Source organism: Etheostoma spectabile, unplaced genomic scaffold, assembly GCF_008692095.1.
Source record: "Etheostoma spectabile isolate EspeVRDwgs_2016 unplaced genomic scaffold, UIUC_Espe_1.0 scaffold431, whole genome shotgun sequence".
Classification (NCBI taxonomy): domain Eukaryota; kingdom Metazoa; phylum Chordata; class Actinopteri; order Perciformes; family Percidae; genus Etheostoma; species Etheostoma spectabile.
In genome coordinates, this window is record NW_022605607.1 from 237,852 (window position 1) to 256,634 (window position 18,783).

The window sequence follows — 18,783 nt, forward strand, 5'->3', positions numbered from 1 at the left end:
GATAGCATAAGAGTAGATAGATAGAATAGATAGGTAGCGAGGGGTAGAAGATAGATAGTAGTAGATAGGATAGGATAGATAGATAGATAGATGATGATTAGATGGATAGATAGGTAGATAGATAGATTTAGATGAAGGTAGTATAGATAGATGGATAGATGTATGAGGATGGCGGATGGATGAATGGATGGATGGATGGATAGACAGATAAGATAGGTAGTGGGATAGATGATAGGTAGATAGTAGGTAGATAGATAGATTAGGTAGATATAGATAGATAGGTAGTATTAGATAGATAGATAGAGTAGAGATAGTTAGGTAGATAGATAGTAGTAGAGATGGATGAGATGGATTGGATGGATGGATGGATGATAGACAGATAGATAGTTAGTGGGTAGGAATAGGAGTAGATAGCACGATAGATAGATAGATCGATGGATGTTAGAAGATAGATAGGATAGATGTAGGATAGATAGATAGATAGATAGGTAGATAGATAGGTAGATAGATAGATAGATAGTAGATAGATAGATAGATAGATAGGTAGTATGATAGGTAGATAGATAGACAGACAGCCTGCTTCCTCTTCGGATCATTGCTGGTTAAGGTAATGAAATTGTATGAGGCGTTTGGTCTCTTCCATCTTAAAACCATCACAGCAGTCTGCTTACAGAGCAAAATGCTCGTAAAATGATTTTATTGATCCCAATAAAAGGGACATTACGGTTGCAACTGCAAAATCAGTCACACGGCACTAATATAAATATAATTGAACACTAGGACAAAATATACATACGTATAAATACATTGAAATAATAAAAGGATAAAATACAAGAACAAATATTTGATTTATAAGTTGAGAATCTGTACTTTACAAAGAAAATCGGATAGGAGACGATCATTTAGTTTTTTAGTCACATTTTCCACAGCCTGCCTCAGTCATAGGACGAGGCCGGTGTGGCGACCACGGGTGCTTTCTTTTTGACGGGCGGCGGTTTTTTATTCTTGTAGCAGGGTGTGACTCTGTGATTGGCCGTGCATTTTGTTACAATTCTGATTGGTTTAGCAGGAAAGTGAACGCCCCAACTAGCGATTGGGGTTTAGTGAGCATTGATGAAGAGTGAGGTCTTCCTGAAAGGATTTACACTGAGATACTTTTAATTAGGAGAGACTAGCGGATATGAGACAGTTAGAAACAGCATGATAAATATATAATATGGAGGAAAAACAGCTGAATAATTAGGGGGCCTCGATAAACGTTAGGTCTTTTCTTCCTGAAGAATTTACACTGATCTACATAATGAAAATATCTGTGATAACAGGACTCCAGTTCGACGATCTGAGGCTGATGTCTCACAGCACACAAAGTCCTCAGTGAACCCAGTGAGTCTGTCAATGTCTCCACAATAGTAAGGGACTTTGTTTTCATCAGTAGTGATAGAGCCCGACCGATATATCAGCGGACCAATACTATCGGCCGATATAGGCATTCCCGACTACTCGTATCAGCATTTATAATTTTTAATACATCAGAATCAATTCGACAAATAAATGATTCTGATGTATGAATATTTAACAGACGGTCAACCGTGTGTATGAGTAAGGCGTTGCATAGCTGTCTCCAGAGGAAGCTCTACAAGTCCCGTTAGTGATGGTGTTGCAAGTGTCCACAGAGGACGCCTAAACGTCCCTGTTAGTGATGGTGTTGCATAGTTCGTCCACAGAGGACGCTCTACAATGTCCCCGTTTAGTGATGGTGTTGCATAGTCGTCCACCAGAGGACGCTCTACAACGTCCCTGTTAGTGATGGCGTTGCATAGTCTGTCCACCAGAGGACACTCTACAACGTCTGTTAGTGATGGCGTGCATAGTCTGTCCCAGAGGAAGCTCTACAACGTCCCTGTTAGTGATGCGTTGCATAGTCTGTCCACCAGAGACGACTCTACAACGTCCCTGTTGTGTGGCGTGCATAGTCTGTCCAGAGGACGCTCTACAACGTCCCTGTAGTGATGGCGTTGCATGTCTGCCTCACCAGAGGACGCTCTACAACGTCCCGTTAGTGATGGTGTTGCATAGTCTGTGTCCAGAGGACGCTCTACAACGTCCCTGTTAGTGATGGTGTTTGCATAGTCTGTCCACCAGAGGACGCTCTACAAATGTCCCCTGGAGTGATGGTGTTGCATGTCTGTACAGAGGACGTCACAACGTCCCTGTTAGTGATGGCGTTGCATAGTCTGTCCACCAGAGGACGCTCTACAACGTCCCCGTAGTGATTGGTGTGCCGTACTGTCCACCAGAGGACGCTCTACAACGTCCGTTAGTGATGGTGTTGCATAGTCTGTCCACCAGAGGACGCTTACAATTCCCTTTAGTGATGGTGTTGCATAGTCTGTCACAGAGGACGCTCTACAAGTCGTAGTGATGCGTGCATAGTCTGTCCACCAGAGGGACGCGCTACAACGTCCCTGTTAGTGATGGCGTTGCATAGTCTGTCCACCAGAGGACGCCTACAATCCTGTTAGTGATGGCGTTTGATAGTCTGTCCACAGAGGACGCTTACAAACGTCCCTGTTAGTGATGGCGTGATATGTCTGTCCTCCAGAGGACGCTCTACAACGTCCTGTTAGTGATGGGTTGCCATAGTCTGTCCTCCAGGGAAGCTCTACAAGTCCCGTTAGTGATGGGTTGCATAGTCTGTCCACCAGAGGAAGCTCTACAAAGTCCCTGTTAGTGATGGGTTGCGATAGTCTGTCCACAGAGGACGCTCTACAAGTCCCCGTTAGGATGGTGTTGCAAGTCTGTCCACAGAGGACGCTCTACAACTCCCTGTAGTGATGGCGTTCATAGTCTGTCCACGAGGAAGCTTACAACGTCCTGTAGTGATGGCGTTGCAATAGTCTGTCCACCAGAGGACGCTCTACAACGTACCTGTTGTGATGGCGTTGCATAGTCTGTCCACCAGGGACGCTCTACACCAGTCCCGTGTAGTGATGGCGTTGCATATCTGTCCTCCAGAGGACGCTCTACAACGTCCCTGTTAGTGATGGCGTTGCATAGTCTGTCCTCCAGAGGACGCTCTACAACGTCCTGTTAGTGATGGCTTGCATAGTCTGTCACAGAGGACGCTCTACAACGTCCTGTTAGTGATGGCGTGCATAGTCTGTTCCACAGAGGACGCTCTACAACGTCCCTGTTAGTGATGGCGTTGCATAGTCTGTCCTCCAGAGGACGCTCTACAACGTCCCTGTTAGTGATGGCGTTGAGTCTGTCCAGAGGACGCCTACAACGTCCCTGTTGTGATGGCGTTGCATAGTCTGTCCTCCAGAGGACGCTCTACGACGTCCTGTAGTGATGGCGTTGCATAGTCTGTCCACCAGAGGACGCTCTACAACGCCCTGTTAGTGATGGTGTTGCATAGTCTGTCCACCAGAGGACGCTCTACAACGTCCTGTTGTGATGGCGTTGGATAGTCTGTCCCATCACTAACGGGGACGTTGTAGAGCGTCCTCTGGAGGACAGACTATGCAACGCCATTACTCATAACACGGTTGACCGTCTGTTAAATATTCATACATCAGAATCATTTATTTGTCGTAATTGATTCTGATGTATTAATAAAATTATAAATGCTGATACGATAGATCGGGAAATGCCTAATATCGGCCGATAGTATTGGTCCGCTGATATATCGGTCGGGCTCTAGTCACTACTGATGAAAACAAAGTCCCTTACCTATTGTGGAGACATTGACAGACTCACTGGGTTCACTGAGGACTTTGTTGCTGTGAGACATCAGCCTCAGATCGTAACTGGAGTCCTGTTAATCAAAGATATTTTCATTATGTAGATCAGTGTAAATTCTTTCAGGAAGACCTAACTTTTAATCGATGCCCTCCTAAATTAATTCAGCTGTTTTCCTCATAAATGTATATTTTATCATGCTGTGTCTAACTGTCTCATATCAGCTAGTCTCTCCTAATTTAAAAGTATCTCAGTGTAAATCCTTTCAGGAAGACCTCACTCTTCATCAATGCTCTAACTAACCCAAATCAGCTGTTGGAGGCGTTCACTTTCCTGCTAAACCAATCAGAATTGTAGACAAAATGCAACGGCCAATCACAGAGTCACAACCCTGCTACAAGAATAAAAAACCCGCCAGTCAAAAAGAAAAGCACACCGTGGTCGCCACACCGGCCTCGTCCATGAGACTGAGGCAGGCTGTGGAAATGTGACTAAAAAACTAAATGAGTCGTCTCATATCCGAGTTATCTTTGTAAAGTACAGATTCTCAACTTATAAATATTCAAATATTTGTTCTTGTATTTTATCCTTTTATTATTTCATGTATATTATACGTATGTATATTTTGTCCTAGTGTTTCAATTATATTTATATTTAGTGCCGTGTGACTGATTTTGCAGTTGCAACACTGTAATGTCCCATTTTATTGGGATCAATAAATATCATTTTACAGAGCATTTTGCTCTGTAAGCAGACTGCTGTGATGGTTTTAAGATGGAAGAGAACCAAACGCTCATGACATTTCATTACCTTAACCAGCATATGATGCCGAAGAGGAAGCAGGCTGTCTGTCTATCTATCTACCTATCTACCTATCTATCTATCTATCTACCTATCTATCTATCTATCTATCTATCTATCTTATCCCGACTACCTATCTATCTGCTATCCACCTCTCTATCTACATCTATCTATCCCCTATCTACCTCTCTATCTACCTATCTATCTCACCTACTCATCATCTCTCCAATCTATCTTCCCACTACCTATCTATCTAGTCTCATCCATCCAGCCATCCATCCTATCTACTATCATCATCTACTCTACAGTACTATCCTATCTATCAGCTACCTATCTATCTATCATTATCTCTATCTCTCTACCTATCTACCTATCGACTCTAATCTATCTATCACCTATCTATCTACTCTATCGTACCTATCTATCACCTATCTATCTATCCCACTACGCTATCTAATCGTCTATCCCATCCTCCATCCTTCATCCCATCCATCCATCCATCTATCTATCTATCTATCTTATACCTATCTACCTATCTATCTATCCCACTACCTATCCAGCTATCCATCCATCCATCCTATCTATCTATCTATCTATCTATCTATCTATCTATCTATCATATCATCTATCATCTATCTATCTATCTATCTATCTATCTATACTACTCTATCTATCTATTATCGATCACCTATCTATCACCTATCTCATCTACCTATCTATCTACTCTACCTACCTATCTACCTATCAATCCTATCCCACTACTATCTATTGTCCTATCCATCCATCCATCCATCATCCTCCATCTATCTCTCTATCTATCATCACCATCTATCTACTATCTTCTACCTATACTATCTATCTATCTACCTATCTATTCCTATCTATCTATCTATCCTATCTATCTATCTATCTACCTATCATCTATCCCACTATCCTCTCTATCTGCTCTATCCATCCATCCATCCCATCCATCCCTCTATCTATCTATCTATCTATCTACATCTATCTATCTACGATCTATCACTATCTATCTATCTACCTATCTCCTCTCTACCTATCACCTATCTAATCTATCCCACTACCTTGCCTCTATCCATCCATCCATCCATCCTCCATCCATCCTCCATCCCTCTCATCGATCTATCTATCTATCTATCTATCTACCTATCTACCTACCTATCTACCTATCTACCTATCTATCTATCCATCTATCTATCCATCTATCTATCCATCTACCTATCTCTCTATGCTAAGTAAGTAATAGATCGTTACCCTCAGCAGTCCTTCTACGAGTACTTGGCTCTGATTGGCGCTGATGTTGCTGCTGAGGATGACCCACTGGCCCTGGTCCCTGCGGGCCTGCAGCACGTAGCCGGTCAGCGGCGAGGACGGAGCCTCCGGAGGCGACCACTGCAGCAGAAAGCCTCGGTCCGTCCGGTTGGCTGACAGGAGCACGGGGGGGTCCAGGATCGGGAGAGATGAGTCGGCTGTGGGTGCTTCTGTTGGCACCGCTGGAAAGAAAATCCAATAAAAGTTAAAACGACACAAACTTACAGCAAAACAGAAAAGAGAGAGTTCTCCGCTATAGCTCTCAGCAACCAGGGCAAGATAAAACAGTGTAGTAGAGCCCGACCGATAAAGGGTTTTTAAGACTGATACCGATACGAATAATTGGTTATCTAAAAATCTGATATGCCGATATTGCACAAAAGCACAGATAAGTGTCACTTCTGCAATCATCTTACATTCATATCACCACATGATGTGTGCAATGTCATGTGGATGGTCCAAAACATAAGGTTCCCTGTGCATCAACATCTACAACACAGCCTTGATGATGCACTGGTTGCTGACATATTATAAGACTCTTATTACATTATATTATTATTATATTATATTATTATATTATAAGACAGATGTAATCAGGTCATCACAACATGTCCTTTGTCAACACATTTAAATAATTAAAGAAAACAATAAACCTGAGAAGTAGTCACTGAAATAAAGTGTTTTTTTGTAATTTAAGACTCCCATGGTGCTAGTGGGGGGGGGGGGGGGGGGGGGGGGGGGGGGGGATGGGAACTGCAGCGTCTCCAGAGACACAGAGCAGCCTGTGGTCTGTAAATAACGCCGGGAGAAAACTATCGGCAAACGCAGCAGCCGCGCATCGGCCGATGCTGCTACACGTAAAAAACGCAAATATCTGCCCAGTCTATCGGCCGGCTGATAGAATCAGTCTATCGCTACTTGAAACTCACCACGATGCTCCCAGAATGCTTTGCACAGCAGCTTTATAGACAAAGACAGGGAAGCGTGGCGATGACGCTCGCTGTGAACACACACCGTCAGAGAGAGAGAGAGAGAGAGGAAAGAGTTGGAAGACCCAAACAGAATATACTGTCAGTTGAACAAACCTTGTGTTCGTACAGAGACTATTTCACTGAAAGGCCCGGAGCCCAGTTTGTTCTGAGGCAGCACGCTGAACTGGTAGCCGGTGCCAGCCAGCAGCCCGGTCACCAGCAGGTAGTTTTTGGACGTCGGCACAGGCAAAGACGCCCATTCGTGCTTCCCTCTGGACGCCTGCTTGACCCTGGGGGAAATAGAAACAGGCTAAATAAGGACAGAGCGTGTTTGTGGTTGTTGTTGACAGCTGAGAACGGGTTGGTTTTACTCACCACACAGTGAACTTCTGGGTGTATCCTCCGTCAAAGCCCGGCACCCAGGACACGTTGGCCTGGTTCATCTCGGTGAGGACAGACACTAAGGACACAACATGAGGACTGGTGCCTGGAGAACAGGAAAAACAACATCCATAAGAGTTCTGCACGTTTGACAATACACGTGAATACAGTGGGGTTTGAAAGTTTGGGAACCCTGGGTAAAAATGTGTATTAATGAGCATAAAGAAGCCAAGAAAAGATGGAAAAATCTCCAAAAAGCATCAAATGACGGATTAGACATTCGCATAATATGTCATAGAAAGTTAGATTTTATTTCATCATTTACACTTTCAAAATAACAGAAAACTAAAAAATGGCGTCTGCAAAACGAAGCGTTTCCAAGCTGTGATGCTTCCCAAAAAGGGGAGGGGGGGGGGGGGGGGGGGGGGGGGGGGGTACAAGGTATTAACTCTGCAGGGGGCCTAAACTTTTGAAGACGCCATTTTTTAGTTTCTGTTATTTTGAAAGTGTAAATGATGAAATAAAATCTAACTTTTTGTGACGTATTATACGAATGTCTAATCTGTCATTTGATCCTTTTGGAGATTTTTTTTGGTTTAATCTCTTGTGCTACGTTAACGACTCACATCCGTACTAGAGCCCGACCAATAAAAAGGTTTTTTAAGCCCAATGCCAAATATTTGGTTATTTAAAAATCCGAGATGCCGATATATATCGGTCAATATACATTTAAAAAAACAAAATCCAGAAACGCATAACAAAACATAAACAGATTTGCCTAACATTAGTTATATATGAGTTCTCATTAAAATAATAGGATAATAATTTGTTTTATTGTCACAACAGAACATCAAAATATATTCAAGTTAAAATGATGAAAATAAAATGTATAAAAATACAAACTTCAGATATGAAACTTAAAGTCCTATTTTATTTATCAGAACTTTAATATATGTTGATGTTCTGTTGTGACAAAAAAACTAATTATTATCATATTATTTTAGTGAGAACTCATAAATAACTACAAATAACTAACGTTAGGGACATCTGATTATGTTTTGTTAGGCGTTTCTGGATTTATTTTTTTAGCTATATATCGGCTGATATATCGGCATATCAGATTTTTAAATGACCAAAAATTAGCATCGGTATCGGCCTTAAAAATCCTTTATTGGTCGGGATCTAGTTAAGATGGACGCAGATTAGTTCTGCTACTGGAGCTAAAACTCTTGTGTGGACGGAGTGTAGAAACATTGCTTAAAAAATGAAATCCCGTAGTAGTGTAGCTGTAGCCCGAGTGTCGCGTATCAACACATCTCTGCAGAAGTACAGTCGTCCCACTCACCCAGCACCATGACCACAGTGCCCGCGCTGACGGTCGCTACTCGATTGGTGGCCAAGCACTCCCAGCCCCCCTGGTGGTCTTTACTGAGCGGCTGCAGCTGCAGCGACCCGTTGGCCCGCACGGAGTACGGGGAGCGGGGGGTCGGCCCAATCTGGGAGGAAGGAAAGCAACAGGCTGGAAATCATGGCTCCAAAATCAAAGGTGGCTGCTGTCACCGTGGTTCAATTCAGTTTTCAATTTTATTTATATAGTGTTAAATCACAACAACTGTCTCATAGCGCTCTCCATAAAGAGCAGGTCTAGACCAGGACTCTGGGATGTTATTTATCTCCCAGGTCTTTCATAAAGAGCAGGTCTAGACCAGGACTCTGGGATGTTATTTATCTCCCAGGTCTTTCCATAAAGAGCAGGTCTAGACCGGACTCTGGGATGTTATTTTATCCCCAGGTTCTTCCTAAAGAGCAGGTCTAGACCAGGACTCTGGGATGTTATTTATCTCCCAGGTCTTTCCATAAAGAGCAGGTCTAGACCGGACTCTGGGATGTATTTATCTCCCAGGTCTTTCAAATAAAGCAGGTCTAGACCAGGACTCTGGATGTATTTTCTCCCAGGTCTTTCCATAAAGAGCAGGTCTAGACCAGGACTCTGGGATGTTATTTTCTCCCAGGTCTTTCCATAAAGAGCAGGTCTAGACCGGACTCTGGGATGTTTTTTATCTCCCAGGTCTTTCCATAAAGAGCAGGTCTAGACCAGGACTCTGGGATGTTATTTCTCTCCCAGGTCTTTCATAGGCCTAAACGTTTTTAAGAGTTTCTCCTTGCTACTTTCGCTCTGTTGCTTGCTCTGGAGGGAACTACTAGAACTGTTGGGTCCTTGTAAATTACAGAGTGGTCTAGACCTGCTCTATCTGTAAATTATAGAGTGGTCTAGACCTGCTCTATCTGTAAATTATAGAGTGGTCTAGACCTGCTCTATCTGTAAATTATAGAGTGGTCTAGACCTGCTCTATCTGTAAATTATAGAGTGGTCTAGACCTGCTCTACCTGTAAATTCTGGAGCGGTCTAGACCTACTCTATCTAAAGTGTCTTGAGATAACTCTTGTTATGAATTGATACTATGAATAACATTGAATTGTAAATGAGTTGAATAAATGAAGCTTGAATAAGACGATGTTTGTGCAGCTCCTGTACCTTGCTCCATGTAATGTTTGGAGCGGGGTCTCCGATAGCTTCACAGGGGATGATCAAGGTCCTGCCCACCTCCTGGAGATACTCGGCCCGAGGGGGCACTCGGAAAGACGGAGGGTCCTGAAGGAGGGAGAGAGCCTTTTACTAGAGCCCATCACGACCTGCGTTCACTCATAGGAAAGGGTTTTCTCTGTAACTGAAGTTAGGAAAACCAGACTCACCTGCAAAATGACCTTGGTGGGTTCAGACTTGCCCATGGTGCCGTAGCTGTTGTAGGCCGTGCACGTGTACATGCCTACTGCGTTGTCATTGGCTGTTGCTATAAAAACGGAGCCCTCGGAGTTCACTATCCACCCTGGTAACTGGACAGGTCAAAAAGAGACAATCATGATTTACGGTGATTTAAAAAGCATGTGTGCTAGAAGTGGACACTTTACTCAAATAGACCATAAGGACATTGGTTCACAGCCTGGACTCAGTGGATAAAGCACCGACTTGAAATACATCCATTTTTATTTCTATTTTTTTTTGGCTATCATCACCTTTTCTCACAGGAGTCTTCCCATCCCCCCCTTTTTAATGTTTTTTCATATATTACTCACAAATGGAGGTGACTGATCAGTTGTAATAATGTACTGAATATTCAATAAAAACTAAAGTTTGTGACAGTTACCCTACAGTCACATTAGCTTCAGAAGAGATCAACACGCATCGCTTGACGGGCGCTTTTAGGCGTGCCTAGCCTACTCCTGGTTGCTTGGCAACAATAAACAGAAATTCTCTGGTGCTACCTTCAAGCACGTCTTACAAGTCACTTCAGAGGTGTTGTAACGTCACAAGAACGATGTTTTAGGATTTAAAAGTATTAATTTCTCGATAAAAGTAAGATAAAATGTATTAGATATTTACAGAAATACAACATCCTGAACATCGTTTTCCGCCATCTTGTATTGTTTTCTTCGACTCGAGCAACCACTGTTGCATAGCTCAGCATTTGCAGAAAATTAAAAAGACTTCTTGTCTACTTTGGCCCTGCCTTGCTCGTGGCAGCGGCAGGCTCGTCGCCCCTCCCATTGAAAATCAATGGTAGCCTGGTGCTTTGTCTCTCTCTCTTGTTGCATGTGTGACTGAAGGGTTATTTTTGTGACGTGTTGTATTTCTGTGCTGCGTAGCTTACGTTGTCAAGATTCAAACTGTTTCCATCTTTGGTCCAGTTGACGTACAGCACCGGGGGATCAGCCTGAACGGGGCAGGTAATAACGCCCTCCATGCCCGCGGGCAAGTACGTTTCCCGGGACATTCTGACCACACGTGCAGGGTCTGAGATGGAGGAAGAGAAATTGATCATAAAAAGTCACTTCAAAGGTAATTTCTTTGTTTTTAAGCCTGGAGTAAGATCCTTTTTGTTTATGTGAAACAGCCCAAAAATCACCCTCAGCATATCTCCACCAGACTCCATGTAAATAATCACTACTTTTAGCGTGTATAGAGCAGCATATCTCCACCAGACTCCATGTAAATAATCACTACTTTTAGCATGTATAGAGCAGCATATCTCCACCAGACTCCATGTAAATAATCACTACTTTTAGCGTGTATAGAGCAGCATATCTCCACCAGACTCCATGTAAATAATCACTACTTTTAGCGTGTATAGAGCAGCATATCTCCACCAGACTCCATGTAAATAATCACTACTTTTAGCGTGTATAGAGCAGCATATCTCCACCAGACTCCATGTAAATAATCACTACTTTTAGCGTGTATAGAGCAGCATATCTCCACCAGACTCCATGTAAATAATCACTACTTTTAGTGTGTATAGAGCAGCATATCTCCACCAGACTCCATGTAAATAATCACTACTTTTAGTGTGTATAGAGCAGCATATCTCCACATGTAAATGGGTGAATTAAGAGTTTATTCCAACCAGACCAGAGTGGTGATTGTTGGAACAGTGGAAAGATGAACCAAGACGGGTTTTGGTAGTTTTATTTAGTTTCTGTCCACTTTTGACTTTGAGTCTGGTGGGTTTGTGTGATTAGCCATTTCAAGGGTTTTTCCAGGTTGAAAAATATAAAAATACCAAAGTTACCCTTTTAAAAGATTCTTCCCTCGGGCATGCAGGGAAAATTGAAGCCTTCTGCAATTATAAAGATTGCAGATTATAAAATATGATGAGAGTTAACCCTTACGTTTCACTTTCAGGTGTGCAGAGGCTGAGGGTGGGGTGAGTAACCCATTAGTCGGGATACAGGTGTAGTTGCCAGCGTCCTCTGGGATGAGATTAGGGATGAGAAGTGTTCCATCCACCAAAACCTTCACCCTGGACTTTAGGGACCTGAAGCCAAAATACACAAAACATGATGCAATTCAAAAAGTGAACAAATTGATTGTTTTAGGAGGTTAATTATCAGAGCATGGAAAATAAAACAATAATCTAAATCTTAATATCTTTTGTTTCTAGGTTTGTATATTATATTCGGTAGGTAGGGAGTAAGGTAAAAGCAATTGATGACCTTAATGACCCTTAAAAACATTTCTCTCTCACTCCCTCTCTCTCTCTCTCTCTCTCTTTCTCCCTCTCTCTTTGGGTTAGGGTTAGTGAATCCTTGAAATCCATGCTGTAGACTTGTGCTGTAGCCTTCTTGCTTCTATTAGTGCATGTGTTTGGTCCCATATGTCTCATGTCTGTCTCGCTGTCAATGTCTCTTATCTGTCTGTGTGTTTGTGTGTCTGTTTCTACATGTCTTATTTGTAAGCTGCAGACATCATTCTTACTGTTGTGTTTTCATTGTGTCTCCCTCCTTCCCATCTTTCCTATGTGTGTTTTTTCTGTCACTGCGACACACTCTTACGTCTCAGCATATTGTGTGTAATTTGAGAGAGCGCCATGTGATACCAGGATCCGTATCGCCTCCGATACCGCCTAAAACGCTGGTATCGGGAAGTACTGGAGATTATGCACCAATCCCATTCCACGTAATAAAGCCCTAAAATAAAATCTACGTTAAAGTAGTTTATTTATAGTTATAGTTATAAGTGACTGTCAAACTGGATGATAAAAGAAAGTTCTGTGGTGTTCATTGTTTGTTTGTTCATGTAGCACAAAGAGTTTAACCCAGGCCAGACAGACAACAAAGATAGAAACCATGTCACATCCATACAGGGATAGTAGTACACAGCTGTTAAAACATAATAACATATATGACACACTGGTATCGGACCAGTACTCGGTATCGGCCGATGCACAAGTTCAGGTATCAGAATCAGTATGGGGAAGCAAAAAAATCTATGAGACCATCTCTAATTCAAAATATATGAAAAAATATAAAAGGACGGTATGTTGTTACATGTCATTTTCTAAATGGGAATATGGAAATCCTGGAGCTTTCTTATATAGCTACTGTGTGTACCTGCGTATCACGTAGACAACACCACTGTTACCTTTGATTTAGCGATTACTTTTGGCTCAAATTAAAGGGAAACACACAACACACAACACACAACACAGATACAGTAGATCGGCCTGGCTGCAAGCTGCTCTGTTCACAGCTCAAAACCACTACCTTAGTTAAGCTGTCAGATCCAGATCAGAATCAGTTTTGGAAAGCAAATAAAGGTATCGGACCATCTCTAAAAAAACGTCCCTGTACAACAGTCTTGTGAATAAATGTAGTTAATATGTTGACTTAGGTTCGGGAGCAGGGCCAAACCCAAACCACACCTCTAATCACCGGTCAAACCTTTATATACACCGTGCTACGCAGCAGCCTTGTTATCGCTGATTGGTTGACCCACCCTCCCGTTCCCTCCTCTTCATCCCTCCATCTTCCCTCTCCTCCCTTCCTGTTCATCCCGGTGCTCTCGTCTCATCTAGGAACCATCTGGGGGCCTGTAAACTGTTCCGAGAGGGAACCCCCACTCTGAGTCTCCTCCACCCGGTCATCACGCACCCTCCCAGACCAGCCACCAAACAACATCCACATTCATTCATACATCGGCACATTCATAATGTCCATTAAATCTTTAAACCAACATATCGCTGTGGCGTGGTCCATGCTAGTGAATCTAATTTGAACTGATTATATACAGAGGATGTTTTGAGAACTTGATTGTGATGTTTTAGAGTCGACAGAAAAGAAGAACAGCATATTGAGTATCTTGGACTGATGAATGTGTTTTACTTTAAATACTCACTCAATATGGTAGACGTTCTGTCCTTGTTTCAGCCACTCGTACGTGAGGTTGGAGGGGTAGGCGTCAGCCTGACACTGCAGAACTGCATCCTGGGACATGTTGAGAGTGGTGTCCTCAGGGGAGATGATGATGATCGGGGGTCCTTTTTAAATTAGATTAGATTCAACTTTATTGTCATTACACAGGTACAAGGCAACAAAAGGCAGTTTAGGTCTAAGCAGAAGTGCAACAGCAGCAGGTGCAGGACATGGATATGTACTGAATAAATACAGAGATGAATACTGTTATTAACAGAATTTTATACTACTTTTGACATGTTGGCAGAAAACCCAACACATCATGATGTTAATGTTGTGTTTATAAAGTGATTGAGTCAGTTGTGAAGATGTTGGTTGGTTGCAACAGCGCGGGGTGGACTGCAGGGGGCAGTACAGACTCTGAAACCGATGTGGCAGCACAGATAAATCCCAAAGCTGTTTGAGGAGAACGGGGACCAGAAGAGACTTTATTCTGGATAGAAAACATACAGTGGCTCGCATAGGTTTACACACCCGTGCTAAAGTTGATTAAAAAGAAGAATAAAAACCCGTCCTGCATCTGTATCATCACATACCCTTCATCATACCTAGAGACTGGCATGGGGAACTTTATATATACTTTATATATACTTTATATATACTTTATATGAGGAGTAATCCTCTGTAAATGGACGGCAGCTCTACCAACTGAGCTATCCGGCCGCTCTAAACCCGACAATGTTTTAATACGTGAGCCGTTATAACCGATATTAAGTCGGAGTTGTTTGAACTACAGAAATCTGTTCAGGATTATCTTAGTGAGGACAGGATCGGATGTCTTCAGATCGCAAATGGATCCGAATGAAGAAACGTTTAAAAAAACTCGACCCGAGCTCCCTCAGCTGAATAGTGTGGGTAAGAGACCAGGGCAGCAACATAACCAAAGACCTGGAGCCACATCGGAGACTATGTGGTTCCGGTCTCGATCGCCTAATTAATACTGTCCACTCGCCGACAACGTAACGGAGACACTGAAGAAGAGACCACATCTGGGGAGCCATAGCTTTCTCCCCACCCAATTAGGCTAATAAAGTAATGATTAAAGTAATGATTAAAGTAATGATTAAAGTAATGATTAAAGTAATGATTAAAACACTAATGCTTGACCGAGGGCTCGGCCTGAGGATAGAAATATCGGCCCCAAAAAATGAAGTGGATGGTCCCACGCAACACTCTTCACGAGTAAAATAAGTCCTCAGTTCCCTACTTTCATTGAATTTAGGTGTTTTTATTCAATTTTATAGCATTTAAAAAAAAACAATTGGTGAAAGAACGTGGAAAAAAGAGTGTTGGAAAAAGCAGACGTCAAAATAAAAGCGCAGAAAAACAATCGACAAAAGAAATCGCAAAAAGTGACAATTTTTTTTTTTTTTTAAATGACCAAAACTTGAATTAAAAAAAAAAGGTTTTGACTCAGAAAACAAAACACAAATAGCCTGTCGTCAGGAAGACAACACGAGGGTTAAATGATGTCGATAACGTGGACAAGGTTGTTGTAGGTGGATGACCATACGGTCCATAAATATTGGGACATCAACACAATTCCAATCTTTTTGGCTCTATACACCAAACAGGATGTGCTTTAACTGCAGCTTTAATTTGAGGATATCTACATCCAAGGGGTGGATGACGGTGTAAGAATTACAACAGTGTGTGTTGTATGTGTGCCTCCCACTTCTTAAAGGGACCATAAGTATTGGGACAACTGGCTGCTCAGCTGATCCATGGCCAGGTGATATTCCCTCGTTATCCCACTCACAAGGAGCAGATAACAGGTCTAGAGTCCATCTCTAGTGTGCTACTTGCATTTGCTGTCAACTCTCAATATGAGATCCAAAGAGCTGCCACTGTCCCTGGAGCAAGGCGTCATCAGGCTGAAAAATGACAACAAACCCACCAGAGAGACGGCAAAAACTCACAAGATCACAAGGGAATGGTTGGAGAGATTATTAAAGAACATATTGAGGGCGTCTCCTCTCTAACGGGGACGTTTTGGGACTGATTGGTCAGAGACACCCTGGTGAGAGATGATGAGGTGTAAGCATGGATCAGCTGGTTTAAACAGCTCTCGTTACTGTATCCCAGAATGCATCTGTGGTGTAGCCGGACGTTTACTCCACAGTGCTGTGTAGAAAGAGCCGGCAGGGATGACTGACGGTTCAACACCGACCTTTGACCTGCAGCTGCATGGAGTGGGTCAGGTTCCCCTCGGAGTTGGACACGTGACACTTGTACACTCCCGAGAAATTCCTCGTGACGGCGGCCACCGACAGGGTGCCGTTGAGCACCTAAACGGGGTCAAAGGTGACGAGGGAGAGGATCAAAGAGAGAGAGACAGAAGTCACGGACAACAAAGAACAAAAGGAACATCAAAGCTACAACTCGCACGGAAAATGCTAATCAAAGGAAGCATTTGATTAAATTACTGCAAATGCCATCTGTTCATCCATCTCACTTTTATTTTTTCATGTTTCTCAATTCGGCTCTCGTCTTTATGCCAAACAACAGTTGGCCGAGGGTTGCCGTGGGCGCCGCAGCTGAGCGTCAGCGAGTCTCCGAGCAGGACCTCCACGAAGGTAGGCGGGGTCTTGATGAACACGGGTGGAGCTGGAACGGGGACATTTCATATTTAAATGGGACGTAGGAGACAATCAGAGCATTGACCGTTTCATTTTTTCAAAATAAAAGTCTAAACATTAGATGCACATTAAATATTATTAATTTTTTGACCATCCACCCCGATCCCCAGACCTAGTGAGCAGTTTCCTGTCCTCTGTGTGGTGCATTAAAATATTAGTTTTTCAAAATAAAAGTCTAAAATTAGATAAGCATTAACTATTATTCATTTATTGGCCATCCAACATGATCTCCAGACCTAGTGAGCAGTTTCCTGTCCTCTGTGTGGAGCATCAAAATATTAGTTTTTCAAAATAAAAGTCCAAAATTAGATAAGCATTACTTATTTTTTCCTGTCCTCTGTGTGGTGATGGACAGTCGTATACTTAAAAATAAACTTCTTATTAATGTGTTCAATAATGTATTTATGTGTTTTATACTTCACCGCTGTGTTACCTATGATTGTACCGGACAGTCTGCCAGGTCTTTCTGGACAGATTCTTTTTTTTTTTGTCAAAAATGACACCAAACATGCCAAAGGATTCTGTGTTTTTGGGGTCTTTGGCTGAGCTGGACCGGAGAATATTCGGTTGAAACAGTCCGTTGACGCCGTTTATCTCTCGTTGTCCTCGGTAAAGTCGGCAGGAAGGGAGGGAATTTAGGTTTATACCGTGCTGAAATATAACTGTGTGCACCCTTTGGATAGAATATGCACAAGGCTCTGTATCAAGTTTGGTTTTGGGATCTTAACATATTCTTAGATAACAATGCATTCATTCGACAGACAATACATGCACTGATGTAATACTACACACCACATAATATATATATATATATATATATATATATATATATATATATATAGTATATATATAATATACATTCATCTGTTACCTGATGCTTCACATGTAGGCCTTTCATTCACTGTAGTGTACTCTTATCAAATTACTTCACACTCTCAATGGCATAACTAGGTTTGTGTGTGTGTGTGTGTGTGTGTGTGTGTGGTGTGTGTGTGTGTGTGTGTGTGTGTGTGTGTGTGTGTGTGTGAGAGAGAAAGAGAGACAGAAGGGGGGGGGGGGGCTAGTAGGTGTTTTAAATGACTGATTTAAGCATTTAACCTTAATCTTCAGCCACACAAGCCAGACATCCACTGTCCTGATCCCGTCTTTCTCGACCCTCGTCTTGTCTTCCCGTCAAAACTGAAAATCAACACTTTCAACTTTTCTTACATTTTTGTCCTTTTTTTTCCAATGTTTATCCCTTTTTTTGACGTTTTAACACTACGAACACTAACTTACTAACTTTAGTTTTACAGTTATTTTTGGAATTTATGGTCAATAAACCTCATTATAGGAAATTATACCTAATGTTTGAGTTAGAAAGCAGAAATTAGGAATTATTTAGACTATTAATTAAAGGAATGGATGTTGATGATAATCACAGACTGGAATATGTCAACTTTTACTCAACACTATTTCAACAACACTTCACTTTGTTTTACAATGCTATAAAATATAATAAGACCCAAAATTAATGAAAGTAGAGATTTGTACTTGGCAAAGAGCGTTGGAATCAATCATGTTATTTTGGGGAATTATAAAGAACATTGATATAGGAAAATAGTCAATTTGACATTTTCTTATGACAAATTTCTCTTTTTTTTCTTACAATCTTCTGACTCTTTTTATACATTTATACAGTCTCTTTTATATTTATTTATTCATCTGTTGTGCATTTTCGCTGACGTTTGCACTCACAGGACCGCATGCACACGTTCAAGGACGATAAAGCTTTGTATTTTACAAGAAGTGATCACACAACGCCCTGATTGGCTGCTGGAACCCTGCAGCTCGCCAGGGCCTTCGGAGTCCGGGCCAGGCCCCGTGCTGTGGTTGTGCTAAACAGGGACCGCGCCAGCGAGAGAAGCTGCTCCCGAGTCCCCAAAACCCCGCAGAGCTGCACCTGTGATGGAGAGGAAGGTCCATGTGCCGTTTCTGAAGTCGTCTTTTTGGCTGTCCAGAAGCAGGATGCGACATTCGAACCAGCCCTCGTCCTCCAGGGTCAGCTGATCCACCAGCAGAGAGGCGCCCCGGGTCAGAGACACACGGCCTGGGGGGGGGGGGGGGGGGGG

General features: G+C 42.5%; 1 protein-coding gene across 2 annotated transcripts in view; it reads right to left on the bottom strand.

The window, feature by feature from the left end:
* Nucleotides 1–18,783, bottom strand: part of igsf9b (immunoglobulin superfamily, member 9b) — a 101,907-nt gene that overhangs the window by 24,845 nt on the left and 58,279 nt on the right. For both annotated transcript variants that reach the window (XM_032511658.1, XM_032511659.1), the window contains exons 4-16: nt 18,615–18,761; nt 16,489–16,640; nt 16,204–16,321; nt 13,957–14,098; nt 11,952–12,097; nt 10,934–11,076; nt 9,978–10,118; nt 9,760–9,876; nt 8,569–8,719; nt 7,218–7,329; nt 6,957–7,132; nt 5,815–6,053; nt 3,733–3,817 (exon numbers count right to left, since the gene is read on the bottom strand). In XM_032511658.1, the coding sequence (XP_032367549.1) occupies nt 3,733–3,817; nt 5,815–6,053; nt 6,957–7,132; nt 7,218–7,329; nt 8,569–8,719; nt 9,760–9,876; nt 9,978–10,118; nt 10,934–11,076; nt 11,952–12,097; nt 13,957–14,098; nt 16,204–16,321; nt 16,489–16,640; nt 18,615–18,761 (1,869 nt within the window). The remainder of the gene's footprint in view (nt 1–3,732; nt 3,818–5,814; nt 6,054–6,956; nt 7,133–7,217; nt 7,330–8,568; nt 8,720–9,759; nt 9,877–9,977; nt 10,119–10,933; nt 11,077–11,951; nt 12,098–13,956; nt 14,099–16,203; nt 16,322–16,488; nt 16,641–18,614; nt 18,762–18,783) is intronic.